Source organism: Fusarium falciforme, chromosome 9 (genome assembly GCF_026873545.1).
Source record: "Fusarium falciforme chromosome 9, complete sequence".
In the NCBI taxonomy this organism is placed as follows: Eukaryota; Fungi; Ascomycota; class Sordariomycetes; order Hypocreales; family Nectriaceae; genus Fusarium; species Fusarium falciforme.
Genome location: NC_070552.1, coordinates 3,147,896 through 3,168,498, shown reverse-complemented (window position 1 = coordinate 3,168,498; position 20,603 = coordinate 3,147,896). Strand labels below are relative to the sequence as shown.

The 20,603-nt window shown below is 49.9% G+C and overlaps 7 protein-coding genes and 1 pseudogene across 8 annotated transcripts, besides 1 other annotated feature; 4 read left to right on the top strand and 4 right to left on the bottom strand.

Annotated features, from left to right (window-relative positions):
* Nucleotides 1-554: 554 nt before the first annotated feature.
* Nucleotides 555-1,400, top strand: NCS54_01188200 (Hypothetical protein; the record flags this gene model as incomplete). The annotated part of the gene is made up of 1 exon (XM_053157139.1): nucleotides 555-1,400. The coding sequence occupies one exon, from the start codon at nucleotides 555-557 to the stop codon at nucleotides 1,398-1,400; it is 846 nt and encodes a 281-aa protein (XP_053013114.1).
* A 1,091-nt stretch (nucleotides 1,401-2,491) lies between these two features.
* On the bottom strand, nucleotides 2,492-4,076 carry NCS54_01188100 (Hypothetical protein; the record flags this gene model as incomplete). Its single annotated transcript, XM_053157138.1, has 2 exons — nucleotides 2,492-3,956; nucleotides 4,003-4,076. The coding sequence occupies 2 exons, from the start codon at nucleotides 4,074-4,076 to the stop codon at nucleotides 2,492-2,494; spliced, it is 1,539 nt and encodes a 512-aa protein (XP_053013113.1).
* Nucleotides 4,077-7,450: 3,374 nt separating this feature from the next.
* Nucleotides 7,451-9,825, top strand: NCS54_01188000 (Hypothetical protein; the record flags this gene model as incomplete). Its single annotated transcript, XM_053157137.1, has 8 exons — nucleotides 7,451-7,760; nucleotides 7,826-7,982; nucleotides 8,034-8,241; nucleotides 8,290-8,348; nucleotides 8,401-8,551; nucleotides 8,602-8,852; nucleotides 8,905-9,069; nucleotides 9,429-9,825. 8 exons carry the CDS (start codon nucleotides 7,451-7,453, stop codon nucleotides 9,823-9,825), a joined length of 1,698 nt encoding a protein of 565 aa, XP_053013112.1.
* Nucleotides 9,826-10,403: 578 nt separating this feature from the next.
* On the bottom strand, nucleotides 10,404-11,373 carry NCS54_01187900 (HpcH-HpaI domain-containing protein; the record flags this gene model as incomplete). Its single annotated transcript, XM_053157136.1, has 5 exons — nucleotides 10,404-10,558; nucleotides 10,613-10,729; nucleotides 10,783-11,005; nucleotides 11,058-11,186; nucleotides 11,242-11,373. 5 exons carry the CDS (start codon nucleotides 11,371-11,373, stop codon nucleotides 10,404-10,406), a joined length of 756 nt encoding a protein of 251 aa, XP_053013111.1.
* A 1,818-nt stretch (nucleotides 11,374-13,191) lies between these two features.
* On the top strand, nucleotides 13,192-13,701 carry NCS54_01187800 (Hypothetical protein; the record flags this gene model as incomplete). Its single annotated transcript, XM_053157135.1, has 1 exon — nucleotides 13,192-13,701. One exon carries the CDS (start codon nucleotides 13,192-13,194, stop codon nucleotides 13,699-13,701), a length of 510 nt encoding a protein of 169 aa, XP_053013110.1.
* Nucleotides 13,702-15,406: 1,705 nt separating this feature from the next.
* On the bottom strand, nucleotides 15,407-16,321 carry NCS54_01187700 (annotated as a pseudogene). The gene is made up of 2 exons: nucleotides 16,172-16,321; nucleotides 15,407-16,126 (listed from the first exon to the last, which is right to left on the bottom strand).
* Nucleotides 15,407-16,321: a sequence feature.
* Nucleotides 16,322-17,795: 1,474 nt separating this feature from the next.
* NCS54_01187600 (Hypothetical protein) lies at nucleotides 17,796-18,861 on the bottom strand (the record flags this gene model as incomplete). Its single annotated transcript, XM_053157134.1, has 4 exons — nucleotides 17,796-17,838; nucleotides 17,893-17,972; nucleotides 18,042-18,378; nucleotides 18,428-18,861. The coding sequence occupies 4 exons, from the start codon at nucleotides 18,859-18,861 to the stop codon at nucleotides 17,796-17,798; spliced, it is 894 nt and encodes a 297-aa protein (XP_053013109.1).
* A 442-nt stretch (nucleotides 18,862-19,303) lies between these two features.
* Nucleotides 19,304-20,559, top strand: NCS54_01187500 (Hypothetical protein; the record flags this gene model as incomplete). The annotated part of the gene is made up of 2 exons (XM_053157133.1): nucleotides 19,304-20,235; nucleotides 20,289-20,559. The coding sequence occupies 2 exons, from the start codon at nucleotides 19,304-19,306 to the stop codon at nucleotides 20,557-20,559; spliced, it is 1,203 nt and encodes a 400-aa protein (XP_053013108.1).
* Between the last annotated feature and the right edge of the window lie 44 nt (nucleotides 20,560-20,603).

Here is a 20,603-nt window from a genome sequence, read left to right as displayed (position 1 = left end):
TCTAGGTTGTACTAGATATCTCGCCGCATGCCCAGCAGAAATGCCGATTTCCAAAGTGTAGTTTACGATGAATAGATCGTTGGGCATAGCATACCTAATCAGTAGGCAGTCTTCTTGTTTATCCTACATGAGATAGCAACCTCATACGAATCGCAATTTTCTCAAACTGCCACCTCATCTTCAGTTATCAACGGCTTGTTCCTACCCCGCCTTGAAGGATGCCTTCACGAACCTCCACCCGAAGAGGCGTTCCTTGGCGAACTGACAAGTACCCTTTGTGGAACGAGAGGCAGCCTTAGCGCTTCGGTTCGAGTTAGTGGTGCCATGACGGGCTTTAAAAGCCTCCCGAGTCCGAGTGCGTAAACCAATAGAAACTCGCTATCCCCGCGCATTCCGCGGCGAGACTGGAAAAGCCATGATCTGATGGTTGGCTTCTTCGCCACATGCATGGGGTTAGAAGGTGATATAATGCCTGAATGGCCTCTGGGGCCCCAGAGTGGAATCTTTAAAGTGGAGTTGATCGTCGATACAAGTTGTGAAATCGAAAACGCAAGATGTCTTTTTCTCGAAATGGATTGCTCGTTATCGGCGCTGGAGGTATGGGCCTTGCCATCGCTCGTCGCCTAGGTGCAGGACGTCGTGTCTTCCTCGCCGACTACTCCAAAGACACATTGGAGTCTGCTGCAAACAGCCTACGAGATACTGGCCACGATGTGGAAACCCAAATAGTTGATGTGTCCAGTTACGAGTCAGTTACAAAGCTGGCCAAACATGCGACCTCGACTAGCACTCTCAATACTGTGGTCAACACAGCCGGCATCTCTCCCTCGATGGGAACTGTCCGACAGATCTTTGAGGTTGATCTGCTTGGAACAGCCAACGTCATCGATGCTTTCCTCGAGGTTATGCCTTCTGGCTCCTCACTGACGACAGTCGCCAGCATTGCCAGTGCCTTGTACGCCGGCGCGATCACCCCAGAGTTGGAACAACATCTCGCCACAGCTCCAAAAGACAAACTCCTCCAACACGCCAGCATTGACCTTGAAGGAAATCCAGGCATCGCGTACGGAATCTCAAAGAGGGGCAACATTGTTCGAGTCCAAGCCGCCGTCAAAACAGCCGGAACAAAGGGAATCAGGATCAACAGTATCAGCCCGGGCGTGATTACCACAGCAATGATACGTGCGGAGTTGGAATCAAAGGCTGGGGAGAATATTCGACAGATGGTAAAGGCGACACCCATTCAGAGGGCAGGATCTGCGGATGAGATTGCGAGCATTGTTGCATTTGTGTCTGGTCCAGAGGCTTCCTTTGTTAATGGTGCGGACTTTGTGATTGATGGCGGCTTTGTTGCTTCGACTCGATTTAACCGTCCGACCGAGGCATCAGAGGTTAATTAGGTACAATTTCTTTGGTCCGAGGTAATAAGAGTCTGTGTCGCCGACTATCGGGAAAGCAAGGAATGCCAAGAATAGTGAACAAGTATTCTGAAAAGAATTGCTCCTTTGTCTTTGTTGACACGGGATGTGATGGTGAATGGAGACTAACCCTTTGTTTCCTGAATAATACTTGCCAAGGACGAACCAACAGTGAACAAATGCTTGTTCGCGACCACTGAACATAGGAGCACGCTTTGTTTGAGTTTCACGCAGAAGCCAAAGAATAACCAGTGAGTGCGAGACAATCAAACTCTTCAGAGAATCAGAGCATAATAGCGTATGCCACGTCACTGAGACAAAGGGGAAACTTGCGCGTATCACAAAGAAGCAGAGATCCAACATGTATATAAATGTTTCTCCATCCATCACCTCTGTCAAGAACCTCATCATCTAGTATCTCACAATTTGACTTGAAACAACATTACACTTTTCACAACCACAAACATCAACACAAACAACATGGACAACAAGGACAGCACTCAGCAGCCTCGTTCTGGTCCGGGTATCCCCGACCTCCCCGCCGACTTTGACTACGAAGCGTACGCCAAGGAGAAGGTTGAAATCATCACCGTCACGCTTGTAGACTGTGGAAGGCCATGCGTTGTCGAGTACGGTGTTGTAAAGGGCAGAGACGGGGTGAAGCGTGCCGTTCGCAAGGATTCAAAGTAGAGTGTTAGTGCATTCTACCTACCTAGGTGGCATGGTACTGTCGAGTCTAATGCTCGGAGAATGGATGGAAAGCGGTTTAGTTACTATCGTTATCCAGATAACCGGGACTTGACAGATATCATCTAGATAAATAGAAACACAACTTTGTACTGAACTATCAAGTGTGCTTTGCGTCCTTCTCCCATGCTAGAACTGGCTTTAGTAGGACCAATACTTTATATATCAAAACATAGGTTAAAATCGACCAAGATTAACGCTAAAGAGGGAGAGACTAAGCCCAGAAGTGGAATCTACCTATTAATTAGCGTACACTAGTGAAATACCCTGCCTTATTAGATTACGGAGCAGTCCACTCTGTTATACATACGACACACCAGTCCATCTCATTTCACCCTAAAAGAAACATGCGCGGTTCTTCCCAGCTCATTGAGCCAAGTCTCCAGATCAGACAACAGCCCCTTTACCAATCCATCATCAATGACCTCAACCTGCCAGCAACACGATATGGCCAACACCTTGCCCTTGACAGCAACAAAACTGAGACACAGAGCTGTACCAATGCCAGTGGCACTCTGAGTAAACGTAGCACACTCAACCGTCCACTTGTCTCCTTGTCCATCCCCTCCGTCAATCACGCCGAGATTGCTAACCTCCCAGTCGTGGGTACGTTTCTGCTTTGATTCCAGATCCTTAAAGTATGACCTCCAGTCACCGACAAACTTCATCAACCCCAGCATGTCGTCCTTGGTGCCCGAAGCAAGTTTCTCAGAGATCCCTTGCCTCATTTCTGCAGCGACGGACCAAACTGTGGCCTGGAGGTCTGTTTTGGACTCCGGGTTGGACTTGAGATCGCTGACCTGCTGGCGAACCTTTGCCACAATACTCTCATCATATTTGTAGCCCCAGTAGGTTACACAGTTCATAACGGTCTGCTCCAGGTTGAGACTCGCATGCTTAGGGGTTCTATAGTTGTCAAAACGCCGGAAGCAGACAGGTGTGCCACTCTGAAACGCCGGGGCTTTCTCCTTGGGGAGACGCGTTGCCATGGATACGAGTATCAGCGCATGAGCAAGACCAGTCAACGTTGTTTTGTGCTGACGACACGTCTCAAGAAGTTGTGGCAAAGCATCTTCCTCAACCACTATCGTTGACTGTCGAGTCGTGCATGGCGTTTTTTGTACCGGTGCCCATGCTGCAGCGTAGGGCGAGTCTGGGCCGTCGGGTGATCCCTTGATCATATCATGCACCTGTGCGAGAATGTATCCCCAAGAGATGGGGAATTTGAGGACATTGTGCGTCGGAGGCGTCAGAGCCGTTACTGGAACCTCAAAGACTCTATCTTTCAATAGTGGCCCAGTTTCCTTGCCATCTGCTAGAGCGTTGAAGCTCGCAAGGAGGCTGTCGTGAAATATCTTGCCACTCTTACCATCCCCGGCTGCGTGATCCCAAGCAAAGACGATTTCAACAAAGTTGGAGTTATCGGGCTTCAGAATAACTGATCTCCAGGGAGGCCGACTTTCCAGATTTGTGAAGCAATTGTTCACTTGCCATTCCAACACCTCTTGGACAACATTATCGCAGCTCTCAGCGTCTTTGGCTGTCCGCCACTCGATGTGGTTTTTCAGATCGATGTGAGTCAGTCGTACCCAAGATGGCTTCTTGGACTCAGTATTTATCCGACCGACTGTGAAGAACGGATGCTGGAGAATGGCCCGAGCAAACGCAGTCTCGACCGTATTCTCAATAGATTGATCCGAACCAAGCAACGCGTCGGGAATCACATAGCGACAAGAGATGGCGCATACATTATAAAGTCCCAACGAATGGAGAGTTGATTGGTATTTCTCACTGCCAAGTGTTAACTGCTGACTTAATGCGTGAAGCGGTAACTGACAAATGGCCGAGTCTTCGTATGACTTTGGGTTTGTCCTTGGTTGGAGAAATCTTTTGACTTCGAAAGGGAGCCATTGCGGTAGTCGCTTCTTGCGTCAATATTCTAGAGAAATTTCGGGATGAAGATGAAGATGTAAGAACGCGTCATTAAGTGGTCTGATATGGAATGTAGGATTGAGAATAAGCGAGTAAGGACTATCATGAGGCCCTGGTTCGGATTATCACATTAAAACCCTATTGGTTCGTCTCCGAGGTTTGCATGTCATAATCGGCCCATGATAATTTAACTTATCACGTGACTTCCCTAACACCCAACCTCGATCCAGAGCGTGCGGACCGGGGAAGAAGCGAGACGCCAAGCCAAAGACACTTATGTATTCTTGCGTAAGAGTAATACAAGAGAGGAATAGTATCAGTAAGTGATATGCCTACAGAAAAGCAAATACTTATACTGTCTTTTGCACTATTTAGATAAATTTTATCCTATACTTACTTAACAAGGCTTAAGAGAAGTTAGATGTTTATTATCATTATGGCATTCCGTGTACTTCTTAGGCCCCTTGAATGAGTGGGCATATTAAATTGCTTCTAGCTTCTATTTAGAGTTGCTCTAAAGCCGAAAACCAGGGTGGTGAATGTTGATCATTGCAAGGGAGAAACTAAACAACACTGCTTCTCATCTGGTCATCCAAACAAGAGAATGCATTTAGATATATGTGGGCAGCTTGGTCAAGGTAGGCACCTAGGCAGTGCCCTAGCACCTCAAACAAGTACAAGGCTCTCTTCTTCAACACCCCGAAACATGTCTTGGCCGGTATATGCCAGCCCAATGCGTCGATACCTATTAATTCCCTCCTGCTCTCGCCATAAAACCATATACACAACACGGCGTGAGTCTTTCCTGTTCATATAACAGCCAAATATCAGAGCAACGAGCCGAGCCTTCGCCAACTTCTCGTCCGAGTACTCAAAGGGCTGCGTGTCTCCCAGAAGCTGACCCTCGATCATACAATCTTTCCCCCGGACGACAAGCCATGATTTGGTATCCCGTTGACGTGTGAATACGTCAACCGGCGCCGCCGCCCCGGCGATCGTGATTGCTGCGTGGTCACATTTCCCATACGGATCATGACCCATGAGCCTGTAGTCTATGTCCACGATTCTCACCAAAGTCTTTATCTCGTCCCTAAGGATACCAGCCCTGCCTTCTCTCGAGAGCCCAGACCAAGACGGTATGTTCCTATTCCTTGACCGCAGGTGCGTGTTGCAGCTTTCTTGATGTGAGAAATGAGAATTGCTTTTAAACTCAGAAGACCATAGTAGGTCGCTTGGCAGGGTGGCTTCCCACAGCCCACAGAGATATCGTCCCAGCAGGCCTCCTGCACCGTTCTTGTCAATCTGCTTTGCAATAGAGGCTAATGCAGGCAGTCTTTCCGTGTGATATGTGATGCCTCTTGCGCTGTAGTGAGCGATGATGTAACACCACGACACGAGTCTGTCGATCCCACTGCCCCGATGGATGACGTACTGGTAGTCCGTCTTGATGCTTTCTCCTGGGTTATACTCGAGCGAATAAACTCCCTGATCTTGCAGCTCTCCGCACTCACATTTAAGGTATGTCCCACACTCCCAAACAAGCTCGTGCGCCGTAAAGTAGATGTTGCGCTTGGCCAGCATTCTCTCTTGAAAGACCCAGGCTCGAGAGAGGAGTGGGAGTTCATCGGCTTCCCAGAAGCCCTCGGCTTTTTTCCATACCGCATGCTCCACCCGCGTTTTGGAAACATCTTTAACGAGAGCTCTGATAGAATGCCCTTCCCGTGTCTTGAATTCGACCCGATGCGCTGTTTGTCGCGGGGCGTAGAGTCCTCCATTGCCGTCTTTTGCATACGCCGCGCCTATGACAAGATAGGCTTCCCCGTACACATACGCCATCTTACTACATTCTCTATGCCAATCTTCTTTGTCTCCTTGAATTATACACAGTGAGTCGATCCAAATGTACTTGAGGCCCAGCTTATTGGTCAGATCAACTGCGTCTTGGAATGTTTTAGTGAGTTTGGAGAGACTCAAGACGCTTGATAATCGTTGCTTGAGATTGTCCTCGTTCAAAACTGGCATCTTTTGTGCCTCCTGTCGCGAGCCCCAGCAATGGCTCAGTGCGGTGTACTTTTGCTCGCCGTTTGTTGCGTCTCTGAGGATAAGGCCCAAACCGCCATTCATGTTGACGATCTCCAGTAATCGACTGGGTTTCTTATTCCCTTCTCTTAGCCCGCTCATGGACCGGTGAAATCTCGAGATGTTGCACATGTCGTGGTTATTGCAAGCATCGAGATGAGATGTGATGAACTCGATGCACTCTTGACTCCTTGGATTTGCCGGAAGATGCCGTCTAGTCCCGAATTCGGGAAAAGGGATATCCCCATCTTTCTGTGAAGCACTATTAGTTATGTCCCCAGTTCCCTTGATCTGTATCTCGTACCTCTCCCGAGACATCAAGCCAGAGCACCTGATCTGCACCTCCCTTTGACGAGGCCCATTTCAGGCAAACCTGCAGAACTCTACCGCTGGAATAAGATGGTCCTAAGATTATAGTTGGATCATCTTGAGCGTCTAGAGTCCAATGCGTTGAGAAGAGTTCCGCGGATAGCGTCAATAGTTTGCAGCGCGCACAGCCACTGTCTCCAGAGGCTTTGAGCACACTGAGAGGGCCCTTTACCTCGTAGTAGTCAACACCCAGCCCGCAAGCTAAACATTCCCCTTTTTCTCGCGAGGTCGGCCCATCTTGGGCCATTCCTGATATGCGAGCGGTTGTCGACAATCAAGCGTTGTCATGAGCTGGAGGATAACCCTCTTTAGGGACGCACAGCTGTGCGTTTCAGGAAGGAGAAGGAGGGGTGTCTGGGACAGCCACAGCCAGGGCTTTGTTTCTACTTTTTGGCAAGTCTGCCTTGCAACGCCAGTGACCCGAAAGGGCCAATTAAATACTGCTTCCAGAAGGTCACAGGTCAGCACTTCACCCGCAGAAGCTCGTTCACCCAGGTCAAAGTACACCAGTACATGGGATCTTGACTTATGCTCGTCTAAGTGTAGCAATAAAGATAGACTAAACTTATAGGAGAATATATAAAGTATTACTATAACTTTCGTCTCCCTTAGATTATCTTAATTAATTATTCATATAATTCTCCTTATTAATGGTATAGTATTCAAGGAGTTAGGGATGTCTTAACCCACGCGCGGGCATGCCACAGCCTGATCTTGGCAAATGCAGTCAAATTTGGCAAGCTACATGCAAGCTTCGCCTCAATGCTGCCTAACCATTCTCGCCTCACCGACAGCGCAGAATGTCTTATCGTGCCTAAGAAACAACCCTCAACATCCCCTCAGGCGCTTCTCTTTGTGTCTCTACCCCAAGGGTCCAAGAATCCAGGGGCATCTCGGCACTCACCATGTCGGATCCGTTCTCGATCGCAAGCGGCTCAGCCGGGCTTGTGTCCCTCGGACTCACATTGTGCAAGGGCTTAGCCGAATACGTCTCGGCTGTCAAAAGTCATGGTGAAGATGTTAGAAACCTCGAAACGAAGCTGAAAAACCTTCAGATGTTTCTTGCGGCTGTCAATGCAACCCTGAAAGAGCTGCCTCATCTGCAAGGATGTCAGCTGCCTGGAGATGTCGTCAAGGTAGTGGAGGCTTCACTAGACCAATCCAAGAATGGGATGGTGAGACTGGCGGGATTCTTGGAAGAATGCTCAGGAAGAAGTAAGTGTACTTACCTAGAGTAAACAAACCTAGCAAAGTGACTCTTGCTGACTTGGCTCGTTCAGTTCAGTCAACAGGTTCTTTACCTGCATGCCCATCAAACCTCCATAAGATGGGAAAGAAAGCTGTATACTATTTCCGCAGGGGAACCTTGAAAGAGCTTGAGCAAATGCTCGGATCTGTCCAAGACCAGCTCAACCTCTCTCTGACTCTACTAAACGTGTGAGTAACCAACTGACCTAAGAAATCGTAGTACTAACAAACACGACGTAGGCGTTTCTTGACCTCTCAATCTCAAGATTATCGCCAAATCACCGAGTACATGTCATTATCGACTACAAGACTCCTCAGCCTCCAATCCTCTGTCGCTGGCCTCGAGAACAACCTTTCAAATACTTCTGAGACCGTCACCACTCTATCTGAGGAACTCGCCATGGCTCAAGACAGCTTGCAACTTACTACTACGCAATTTCATGAGTTAGTAAGTAGCAAATTAGCACGGTTGTGAGAATTAGGCTGATCACTGAAGGCAACATCATTGCAGCGTCTCCTCCAGAGGGTCATCTCCCTTCTTGCGCTTATTGCAATGTAACGTACTGGTTCTTGGACGCAGACATTGTGCTAACAAGCTATTACACAGCCCTCTCCTGAACATGACCTTGACCGTCTTGAGACGTGCCTACCGAGATGTACCACGGAGCATTCTTTCGCTTCCTACAGACAACATCCTCTTTGAGGATATGCTGGGTCGGTCATTCAGTCTTCAATTCAGCTTAGTCTGTGAATGGAAAGTACGTTTTAGCGCGAAATATTTGAGAAGCAACACACTAAATCTGTCCAGATTTTCGAGGCCTTCCTCACAACCCGTTTTGAAGATATCCCAGGCGAGTCTTTTGTCAACTCCGGTCAATATCATCTGCTTGATGGACTACAGAGCACAGTGCTCCCGAGGTCGCGACGAGGGTGGGCCAATTCCATCTTCCCCGGCTCCAAGGTAGTCATGTCTCTACGAGCTGAGAACCACTTCCCGGAGCACTGCCCAAGATGCGGTGCTGCGCTAAACAACGGACCAGGGAGCCGTGTGGTAAAATGGTTCGTGATTAGATGTGGAGGCGTGTATAAAAAAGAACGCTAATACTCATAGCACCACTATTGGATGCTGGACCGCTTTCCAAGAGACCAGAGACGCGATTGAAGATTTTCCAGAGAATGGCCCCGAGCTGGAGGCTCTGGCCTGTTTCTCCAATCAAGTCACTAAGACTCAAGAGATGGACTTGAAACCATTCACACGGATTCATTTTCATAGCCTGTATTACAATACTGAGACATATTGCTGTCCAAAATGCTTCCTAGGATTAATCAAGCTTGCCCGTTTCTTGGCTAAGCAGGAGGGACTGAAACCATTTTTTGAGATTTGATAATTTGTCCAGATTTACGAATCAATTATTAGTCATGGGGGTGCTTGCAAAAAAAATTCTTGCTTCTCTAGATCTTGCCTCACTTTTTTTCCTCTGTGTTACTAAACCAAATATGATCTACGGGACTGGGTTTCTGTAGCACCTAGTAGATGCATTCTCATCTGTATGCAATTTGATGAGATGCCTCACGCTATAACTACCTGAGCTGAGGTTCTTTCAGGCAAGGCATGTCTAACATGGTGACCCATAGGTACTTTGTAAGGCGAATCGTAAAAGTGGTAAAGAACACGACCACGATCATTCCATTCAACCTCCGAGCCAAGGGCCTTGCTCTGTACCTCGTCGTGCAAAACATGGCCAACGCCTTCAACCAGTTTTTCAACCCCATTGTCCTGCAGGCCATCACTTGGAAGTACTATGCAGTGTACATTGCCATCGGCATTGCCTACGCCATCGACATCTATCTGTGGTTCCCTAAGATGAAGCAGCTTACCATTGAGGAGATCTCCCTTGTCTTTGACTTTCCTGGAAGGGACGGTCGCAAGATGGCGGCGGCTGCCCTTGCGAATCGAATACGTGCGGGGGGGAACACTGATAGGGAGTCTAACAGTGTGAAGGTGGACATGAACCATGTTAAGACCAAGTAGATGAAAGGCTTATCTCAGAGTCAGGTTGAAGCTAAACAGATCTGTCTGTTTGATCATTTGGGCCTTGCCTTCAGGTATTTGACGGGGATACACATAGGACAAGTCGATCCAGACGAATGAGTCTTGGGGATGAAGTTTGTTCGTCAATCATTGAAACTTTTCATCGTGAAGTATCCGTTTTCATAGCTTGGCCAGCTCAATGGCAAGCAGCTGTCCAAAGGTAGTCATGATGAGAAGACTTGAAGCAGGTCAAACAAGATGGAGTGACAACGGAACATCGAGCTCTGGACAGGCTCGATTCGGCAGGTCATCCCACAGCTGCCAGAGGTGAGTTACGGAACTAAGATGGTTTTTCGGCATTGAGGTTTAATTTCGGCATGCGTCAGTGACGGTGTTTTGTTACAGCGGCCAATGGCTCCTTTTTGGGACATCACCAAGTTTACACACTGAGACACAAAACACTCGGAGAAAGTTACCTCGATGCAAGCACATGTTCAAAGAGTTATAAACAGAGTGACTTAACATCTACCAACCCCGCCATGACACGTTTTGCTGTTTGGCATGACGATGAAATGCCCTCAGTACTGGTCTCGCCCCTTTTCCTGCGGGTGCGCGTTCGTGGCAACAGCCAGTTCCCGCGTCATACCCTCCTCCAAGATGCCAAGACCAGTGATGATAGAGACCATATAAAATCCTTCCTGTGCCCGAGAGCGAGCCTGGGTCCCATTCGTGCCTGTAATTACATCAGCATTCTACCCTCCATCAAACAGCATGGTCCTTGACTTACAAAAGATGGCCGTCTTCTTGCCAGCCAGCTTGGCTGCTTTGAGAGCCTTCTGAATAGCTGCTGCATGCTCTTCTGAGCCTCGGGTCACTCCCATTTGCTTAGCGAGATCAAAAGGCCCTACGAAGTCTATCAGTCTACCGTTCGACCTAAAACGACACGCCCAGACTCACCTATCAGTAGAACATCAACCACCTCCACCTGGGCAATCTCGTCGACGTTTTCCACTGCAGATCTGAACTCGATCTGTGCCGCGACTAGCAAGTCCTTGTTCGCCCTCTCATCGTACTGACGGGCGGGCAACCGGTGGAAAGAGTGAGGCGCAAACATGGGCCCGTACCCGCGAGACCCAACTGGAGAGTACTTGGAGTATTGAACAATCTTTCTTGCATCATCCTATCCACAGTTGAGCACGTAATTTCTGGCTGTAGCCAGGACTTTCACGCACTGCAGAATGGCACATGAGCGTCAAAACACCATGACAGCCAGCGTCAAGAGCACGCTTAATCATCCACTCCTCATTCCAGGGAACACGAATTATCGGACTCGCTCCTTCAGAAGCAACTGCGTTAGTCAACTAAAGCATGACATTAGTGTGTGCTCCGACTAAGATGCGCCAACTTGCAAAATACCTCATAATAGTCCTTGTCAGAGATCAACCCATGTTCAGCATCAATCAACACCCCAGCCGAAGCTGGAGGAAGGAGACAAAGATGCTGAACCAAGGACAGAACGTAAAATAGCAGAGCTTGGTAACCTATCATGACCCAACGCGCTAGTTGCGGTGAATGCGAAGTGTCCAGCACGAGACACAACCATAGGTTTTACGTACGACAGCCAAAACCCGTAAGCTGTCTGACGTCCTTACAGGGCTGTGCGAATTGGCGTATTAAATGCCATGTCGAAAGCGGCGTGTTTCTCTGTCCCGACTGGGTGATCAAATCTTGGCAGCAGGATAGATTGAGAAATAGATAATGGCACAAGACCAGGGGCCAATTGTTAATTATTTGCAATTCTTTTCATCCAGGTGGATAACCCGCGGTTTAACAGTCACCCAGAGTACGGAGGCAGCCTGCAAAAGTTTTGTCCTGCCAAGATGTTAAGCCGGCGCCACAAAAAGCCTCGCAAAAGCAAAAAAAGAAAAAGCGGTCAAGGCCTGTTACACCCAATTTCTGTGACGATCTTCCTGAGCAGCTTCATAACTGATTTCTGACTCTTTTTCTAAGTCCCTAGCTATGGCCCCAAATACCGATATCGCGACTCGTGCCTCCATTGTGGCTCTGAAGGCTCCCTGCAGCGGCAAGACCACCGAAGAAGTCGCTGCTATAACCGGGCTTTCAACTCGTCAAGTTAACCGCATTTATGCTCGTGCGATCGATCGAGGGTTTGATCCTAACCTGCAACCTCTTGTTATACGCGATGAATACCTTCGTGATGCCCCTCGCTCCGGCCGGCCGACGAAGCAGATAGAAGAGGCGAAAAATGAGGTTATTTAGAAGGTGCACCGCGACTATTACGGTAGGGAAAAATCATGTGCTAATATTGTTGGCGAGCTTAGCTCTGAAGGCTATGATCTCTCCGTAACTATGGTTTAGAGGATCCTTAAGAAAGCTGGGTTCTAGAAGACTAAGCCGATGAGGAAGCCTAGATTGATGAAGAAGATGAAGAGTGAGTGCCTCGCCTGGTGTATCGCTTATAGAGATTGGACCCTTGACGATTGGAAGAATATCATTTGGTTAGATGAGACCTCTGTGATTTTACTTTATCGTCGAGGAGGTTATCACGTATGGCGGCGCGCTGATGAATGCTTCCTCCAAGCTGTATTCGTGAGAGATGGAAAGGAGCCAGCGAATTTATATTCCGGGGCGCCTTTTCCTATGAGAAGAAGGGGCCATTCTATTGCTGGGGCCCAGAGACTGCGAAGGAGAGGAATGACTCTAAGTTATTGATTGACGATCTGAACGAGGAGCTTGAGCTGATTATGAAGGCCTGCGTAATCTGCCGGGTAAGAAGCTTGAATGGAAGTGGAAGAAGGAGACCGGCAAGCCAACGAGAGGCTTGGGCAAAGGCATCGACTGGTGGCGATATCAGCAGACGATCTTATTGCCGAAGATGCTTCCTTTTGCAAAGGAATGTCTTCGTGAGAGACTAGATATGGTTGTTTAAGAAGACAAAGCTCCCTCGCACGCACATCACGCCCAATAGCGTATATATGATCCTCACAAGTCAACGTCTGCCTCGCCGTGATAAGAGGTTTGCATGCCTGACAATCCTGCCGTGTTGGGTACCAGGCGCGCGGGTGAAAGAAAACACGGCCGGTTCTCACATACAATTTTTCTAGGGCGAGCGGCCTCGTAATCCTTCACCCGCGTGCCATGCATCTGCTGTGGCATGTGAGCTAAATAAAGCAGTCCTATCGCGAGCATGGAAGTGTATCAAGTTCCCACCGGGCGTTGCGGTTATGCATTGTGACATTAACGCATCTGCGCCGCCTCGGCGGTAACTTGGCTGACCATTATAAACCCATGTACTGGTCGCTCCCCTGTTAAGTCAACCATCGATGGGTACAACCTCTTTCCACCATGGCGATGGAGCTGAGTGAATGGTCCCACTCTCGATCGAGTTGGACTTCACTCCATTCCGACGACAGAAGCGAGCAAGCCGCGTCTGAGACTCCTCGTAAACCCCAGTTCCAATCAGGCTGGAGATTCAGTCTCTTACTCGGTACTGCCAGCTGCGCCGTCGTCTTCATCATCAACCTCGCCGTCACCATATGGGCTACCACACGGAACAAGAAGAACAAGATCGGCCTGCCAGTTCTTCGAGAAGGCCGGTGTTCAGACATGCGCCTATGGAATTCCGGGCTACATCTTTTAATCAACGCCCTCAGCTCCGTCCTACTAGCCGCCAGCAACTATGCCATGCAATGCATCTGTGCCCCCACCCGTGCCGACATCGACAAGGCACACTTTGAGGGGAAATGGCCAGACATTGGTGTGCCGAGCGCACACAATCTTAATCACATCCCCAACAACCGATATCGTCTATGGCTTGTGTTGGCGGTTACGTCACTGCCGTTGCATCTTGCGTAGGTCTAGAATCCTATTTCGTAGCAAACCTGAGCACTAAGTTGGGACTGTCAGTTATAACTCGGTCGTGTTTTCATCTCTTGCAACAGTGAGGTACGACATTTGGACCGTCGACTCTCGATTAGACAACTTGAAATGGGAACAGTTCGAATTCTTTCAACGCCATTGGAACGTCAGTGACAATGGCCGTACCGATGAAGCGATCAAGAAGAATCTCCAGGATTGGACCGGACCTCGGATATGGTTCCTAAACAGGAGTCTGTGGGGATCAGCCATCAGCCCACGCCGATGGAAAGCCAGTGTGCTCTTGCAAGTCTTTCTCCCCACCACGAATCCGAGTGCAATTTTAAGCTAATGAAGTCTGGCTCTAGGTACTTGGTCTGTCTCTCACAGGTTCTTTTCTTCCTCATCTTTAGCATCCGTCGGCTTCCAGGCCTAAGAGACATGGGAATTCCAGGAACTCTATAGAGGCTCGGTTTCGGTGCCGTAACAGAATTGACCCTGATCAAGATAACAGGGGGCGGCGCCAGCGACAGCTTGACAATGACTCAGAGTGTCCTTCTCGCCAGTCTACCCCATCTGGTTTTCTCTAGCTTATACTTTCAATACAACGCCCTCTTCACGGGCATGCTAGCAGCCAACGAGTGGAGCGACCTTGGACGAAAGAGAGAGAGGTTACGAGTGTCATCAGAACCGAGAGGAGAGCAGAGAGCACGATACTTTTTGCAGTTGCCCTACCGTTGGAGCATTCCTTTGATCCTCATGTCTATGACGATGCACTGGATGCTGTCTCAGAGTATATTCATTGTTCCAATCGAGTTCGAAAAGGAGTTTATCACCACTTGTGGCTATTTGCCCATGGCCATTATTGCGGTATTTGTCGCAGGAATTATCATGGCACTAGCAACAGCCTGCCGCCGACTGCCAACTGCCATGCCTGTCGTGGGAAGCTGCAGCTTGGGGATAGCGGCAGCTTGGGGATAGCGGCAGCTTGGGGATAGCGGCAGCTTGTCATGGTCTTGAGGGAACTGAACGACCAGATGACCCTCTCGTCCCATTGCGGTGGGGGTCCATGGCCCATCCCGAGGATGATTTAGTAGTTGGCAAGCCAGGCCACTGTGGGTTGTCAGGGGGTTATGTGGAGGAGCCTCAAGAAGGCGGTCTATACTCATAGAGAGCTTCGACCATGGTGTCAGCGAATAAGACTTGACGAAGGCGCCAGCTCTTTCATGTCTGACACACTGTTGTTCCTGTCGAGCAAATTGAGATCACACGGCGGCAGCCTTTAGCAGGGATGAGAAGTTCAGGGCAAAATGGAGGCATACGGCAATGAGCAAAATGCAGATGCTGTAGCGAACCAAAAATTGGGTCAGATGATCAGTCCAAGACTCAAGGCGCACCATCTTATGTGTAGGAATTGTCAATATGCTGGTAATGAGTGTAAGCCAATCACTTTCTGAACCCAGCGACGCTCAAAGCGCCCGAGGAAAGTCGAGAAAAGGAAGCCAGTGAGAGCGTGCTGCCGTTCGGATTATTGTGCGTGGAGGTCGAGGTACTTGACAAAGTGTTTTTATACAAGACAGAGAAATAATGGTAACTAAAGAATAGAATGGCCTCTACAAAGCATCTCCCAGCAACTCCCTCGATATGCAGTCCCGATCTAATGCCCCTTCTCGCACATCTATATACACGATGAATCACAGCTCCCTTAAAGACCACAGAAGACGTCAACGCCGGTGGCAAAGAGAGAGCCAGGACCGGGCAGGAAGCCAGCCAAAGTGCTAACAATAGTGCCCACAGCACCGCAACCACCATCCTCCTCCTTGTTGGTCGAAGCAAACTCAATCTCCAGGCTGTCAGCCAGCAGGACGCCATCACGGTACAAGTTCGCCTTGATCATGGAGGGAACCTTGTGTCCCCAAGAGTGGTGCTCGCACTGAGCGCTTCCGATATCGCAAAGGCACTCGGATCGGACAGTCGCGTCCTTGCCTCCACAGGCGTGAGGTCCCTCCCATCGGGGGACTCCCTCCTGCCAGGTCGTTCCGTAGCAGTTGGTGAAGACGTCCCAGCCCTGGGGGTTGCTGACTTCCCTGAGAACCTCCCAGAGAGACTTGACCAGCGCCTCACGGGCGTCGTGGAGGCCAAGGTCAGGGATACGTCCCCACTGGCCGTTGATGCGGACATTGACACGGCGGTTGCCATCTTTTGTGTAGTGGGTGCAGCCATCAGCAAAGGTGTCGTAGAAGGTGTCGGAGACGACGCTTCGGCCGTTTCCGTCAGCGGCGTAGATCTTTTCCCAGGTCTCCTTGAAGAGGTCAAGGTTTCCAACGTCAACTTGGTGGTCGCTGTAGCGGACCTCAACCTGGATCAGCTGGCCCAGGGCGGCGGGAGCCAAGGCGGCGAGGACGGGGAGTGTGAACTTCATGGTCTTGTGACGTTAGCTGAGTCGGGTCAAAATGAGGACTATACATACGAATAGAGGTGGTGGTTGTGGAGAGTAGAACTGAGGCGAGATGAGTTGTCGTGGTTCAATATCGAGGCCATCGCGACCTTTTATGCATAAGAGACCTATGGATCTCTCGTGAACCGATTGAGAAATAAAGTTCCAGCTCTCCCCATCATGAAACCGGGTTTCCCGTCGGTATAATTACCAACACGAAAATTGCAGATCGCAGTCCAGGGTCCGAACAACTATACCATTGACAAGATGTTAAGATAGTCAGATTTCAGGTACAATGTAGTATTAACTCAGAATAAGGTTTCGCCAAGAACAATGCGCCCATATGTGCCCAAAGACCTTGATGGAGAGGATAATAGCACAAGTCGTGAGATCCGGCCTGGCAGTCCTTCATAAACTAGACCGACACAAGAATCGAACTCTAATGTTCCTCTCCGGTCCCCAAACAGCTCGTCTTTATCGTAAACTACAGCATCATACTTCTGTTCCTGCATCAACATGCCTGCTCCCGTCGGCTGACGTCCGTCAGGTGGTCCCGTCTCGGCCGGACTCTGAACGGACCATTCCAACTGTAAACTATCCTCCACCTATTGGGACAATTCATCGTGTCTTTATTATGGATCCCCTCGGGTTTTACCGACTGACCAAGCCTCTACGCATTACGTAGCAAGGGCTGCCAAGCGAAACAAGGGTCCCTCTTGGCCAAAGTCAATTCGACATGTCATTTCACGGGGCGGATGGCCGACGGATACGGAGTAGAGATGGAGGTTTATGCAGTAATGAAATGGAGGACGAGGTCGGATAACGGGTCGTGGGTTGTGGCTATTGACGCAGCTGATGTTGATGGCAGATGGATGGCGGTTGAGATCAAAGAACCCAGTGGCCAGAGCGCGCAGGACAACCTCGCTCCCTTGACTCTCGAATCGGCCTTGTCAGATCCGACTTCCGGACATGGCCAGCGGCGCAAGGCCCTACCGATATGAACATGAGCCTAGCAAGGTAAAGGAACGGATAACCTACCTGCGACAGGGGATAGGACCTTGTTGATCGAAGGCGGAATTTCACCGTACTGGACCCAAGAGACCTGAAGAAGCCGAAAACGCCGAAAACGCGACAGATTCGATACCCTAGAGACTGAGTGACCAAGTAGCCTTTGGCTCTACATCAAGACGAGGGCTATTTGAGTATTGCGATGGACTCGTTCGTCGTTGGAAGCGACAGTGGCATGCGAGGGGACGGAACAGCGTCGATATGCAAGGTTCTTCTAAGACGAGACTACACCATCGCAAAGGCGGCCATGCCGTCGCGCTCATCAGCAGCCGTCTTGGTAGATGTACCCGAGAGAGTTGGCCTTGGTGCATTTCACCTCTACCCTAAGCACCGATCTTCTAGAATGTCCATGTCGCGATGTATGGCCATGGAGTCAAGAAACGGTTGAGGTGGGAATCATTTCGCCATCATATTGCCATCCGTGACTCAATATCTTTCCGTTCGAGACGAATCCGCAGCCTAACCACCATCATTCAGCCTGACGTAGCCATCTACTGCAACAGATGATCCCCCTCACACCCATGGCAGCCATCTACGTTTCCATAAATCTGCCGTCATTGAGCATTCTTCTCTTGTTGGCTGGCATCGTCTACTCGGTGCGGTCAACGTGCTTTCCGGTAGATGATACTTCCCTACCCAGATTGTCAGTTCAGTTCCATTCAAACTAGATGTTATTCCCGACTCACAATGGCTGCAGGGAAGCCGCCCATGGGTAGAACTCTTCGGGTGTCATGTCTCCCATCACGCGGAGATCCCGATCCGACTTCTAGCCGCTGAGATACTTCCACAGAGAGACGTCATTCCCGATGCAAAAACTCGCCCACCAACAACAGACCATACGCCAAAAGTGCCACATATGGTTGTCCCAGATGATCAAGTCCGAGTCCGGGTCTATGACGTACCCGAGGACCAAGACGCGGGGGACCTTTGCGATGCCGGCATGACGAACGTCGCCAACGAAGGGGGTACCGTCGGGGATGGGGTGCTTGTAGGCCCAAGAGAAGCGAAGTTCATATTGAAACCGACCTGCTCTTTGAATGGCGGCCCATTCGGCGCCGTGTCTACCCCAAACATACTTGCCAAAGTCAAAGCCGGCGGGGAGTTCAATCTGGAAGGGCGTGTCGGTCGGCGGAAGTCCAGCGCCGTTCCACATCAACTGTCTCTCCTCGAGTCTGGGAAGCGGGTGGTCGGGGGGATAAACAGCACCGTTATGTTTCGTACCTTGGACGAACAGGATGGATCCGTATCCTATAACCCTGGTGAATCTTTCTTCTTACATGGCGGCGATGAGTGTCGACCTGGCGATGGATGCGAGAAGAAGACTTTTGTTGGTGATGATGAAGGGGAAACAAAAGGCATGCAGCATAAAAAAAGAGCAACAACTTGGACTGCTGCTGCCACTGGCGTTGCCAGTTCGCTACGGTCCTTGTCAGTGCCCGCTTGATCCTCAACACCAATGGCCCAAGTAGGCAGAAGAGCATGGTCGAGACTGGAGATTTCCAAGGCAATGCCCCATCAGGAGAATAACAAGACCAAGTACCCAACAAGGCGAATTTCTGGTACCTGAATAGACGGCAAGACCCAATACGACGAGATACGCTGTCAACTTGTGAGGACGGCTTGGCCGACTCCATCAAAGGCCTGCGATTGAACATGAGGGCATCTACTAAGAACAGGAACAGCCTTGACAAAGAGTAAATAAAACTCTCAAAACATCATTCGACGGGTATCATCAGAATTTCGACAATCCTCACACTATGCTTACCTAACTGTACGGCAGTGATCACAACCGTCCTCAATCCAAACACCACCAACACCATGTCTCCGAATGACACCTCCCAAAATTCCCAAGATAAGCGACTGCATTAGCTTTATACGCAATCACATCAAGAGCCGACGTTCCGGGTCCCAAAAGGCGAATAACATCGAGTCTATATGGCGTCTTTTCTCTGGGCACAGGCTGACGCAATCGCCATCCCCTCTCTCGCAATATCCGAACCCCATTTAACAAGCAGCGACATTACCCATGAATTGAATGGCTCGTTCCCCATAACAAAAAGTTCTAGATTGATCCTTTCAAATCCACTGACGATCATCATGCCGCCAGACTCCATCTCCAAACGCGAGCTAGCCAACGCAAGCCGCCGCGTCGCAAATATGACCCCTTCGCAGATTGAGAGCAAGCGCTCCATTGACCGTGAGAACCAGCGTTATTGCCGCGCCAAGCGCAAGACCAAGCTCGAGCAGCTGCAGCGCCAGGTTGAAGCTCTCACAAAAGAACTCGAGACTACGAGGAGGGAACTACAGGGGTCGCAGGCGAGGGAGAAGTCTTGGTCGGATACTTTTACTGCGTTGAGGTTGCTTCCGCCTGCAGTGACAGAAGACAAGGGGGGTGTTGAGTGGATTGAGGATAAGGTGGAAGAGGATGTCCTCCAGCCGTATGGAACTCTACCTTCACTCGACTATGATCCAAGTATCAGCACATACACCGACTTCGACCTACCTCCTCTCGACTCAAGTCTCTCAGATACATCCTGGGATCTCGACGTACCACCAACCCCAGTCTACAACTACGCGCAACCTCTGGGATCCCCGTCAAGACCACTCCCCTGGTCCAACCACTTCAACTTCAACATCCCCCAATCCCCTCCAGCCTGGAAATCCATCCCCCTCCTGCTCTCAGCAACAACCCAACTCGACGTCGTAATCCTCACCACAACTGATACATTCCGTCGCCACGGCCTCCGCCAAACAACAGCTCCCTTCCCAAGCATCTCTTCCCTCTTCAGAGCAGGGAAACCCCAAGACCCACAGAGCTGTTCCATCTCAGACGCCGCAGCCGCACAGGTCCAACGTTCACCCTTGCAGTCCCTCCTCCCGCGCGTGGGCTTCCTGTTCGTTCTTTCGCACCTCCTTCGTTGGTACATCTGTCGCACAAAAGAGAGCTATGAACAACTCCCGGCCTTTATACGACCTACCAAGCTACAGACGAGTGTGCCGCATCCGGCGTGGATTGACGTGATAATCTGGTACGTCCTTTGACCAGATGAACATCTGAAACAGTAAACACTAACAACCACAGGCCTCAAGTCCGCGACGCAGTAATCCAAACCATGGACTGGTCCCGCTTCAACGAATACCGTGCCATAGTCGCAAAGTCTCTCAACGTAAACTGGCCGCACACCGACCCACGATCAATCCTCGAGCCCTGCGAGGACGGCCGCAGCTACCGCCTGAGTTCAGTGTTTGAGCGACACATCAGCACGCCCGAGAACTGGAGCGTGGACAAAGAAGCAGGAGAAGTGTTTCCGTTTTTAAAACCAGTCTGCAGGGAGGTTAGTGTGTCTGTGTGAAAGAAAGACTCGGTAGGACATGTTTCTTTGAGTTATGTGAACGT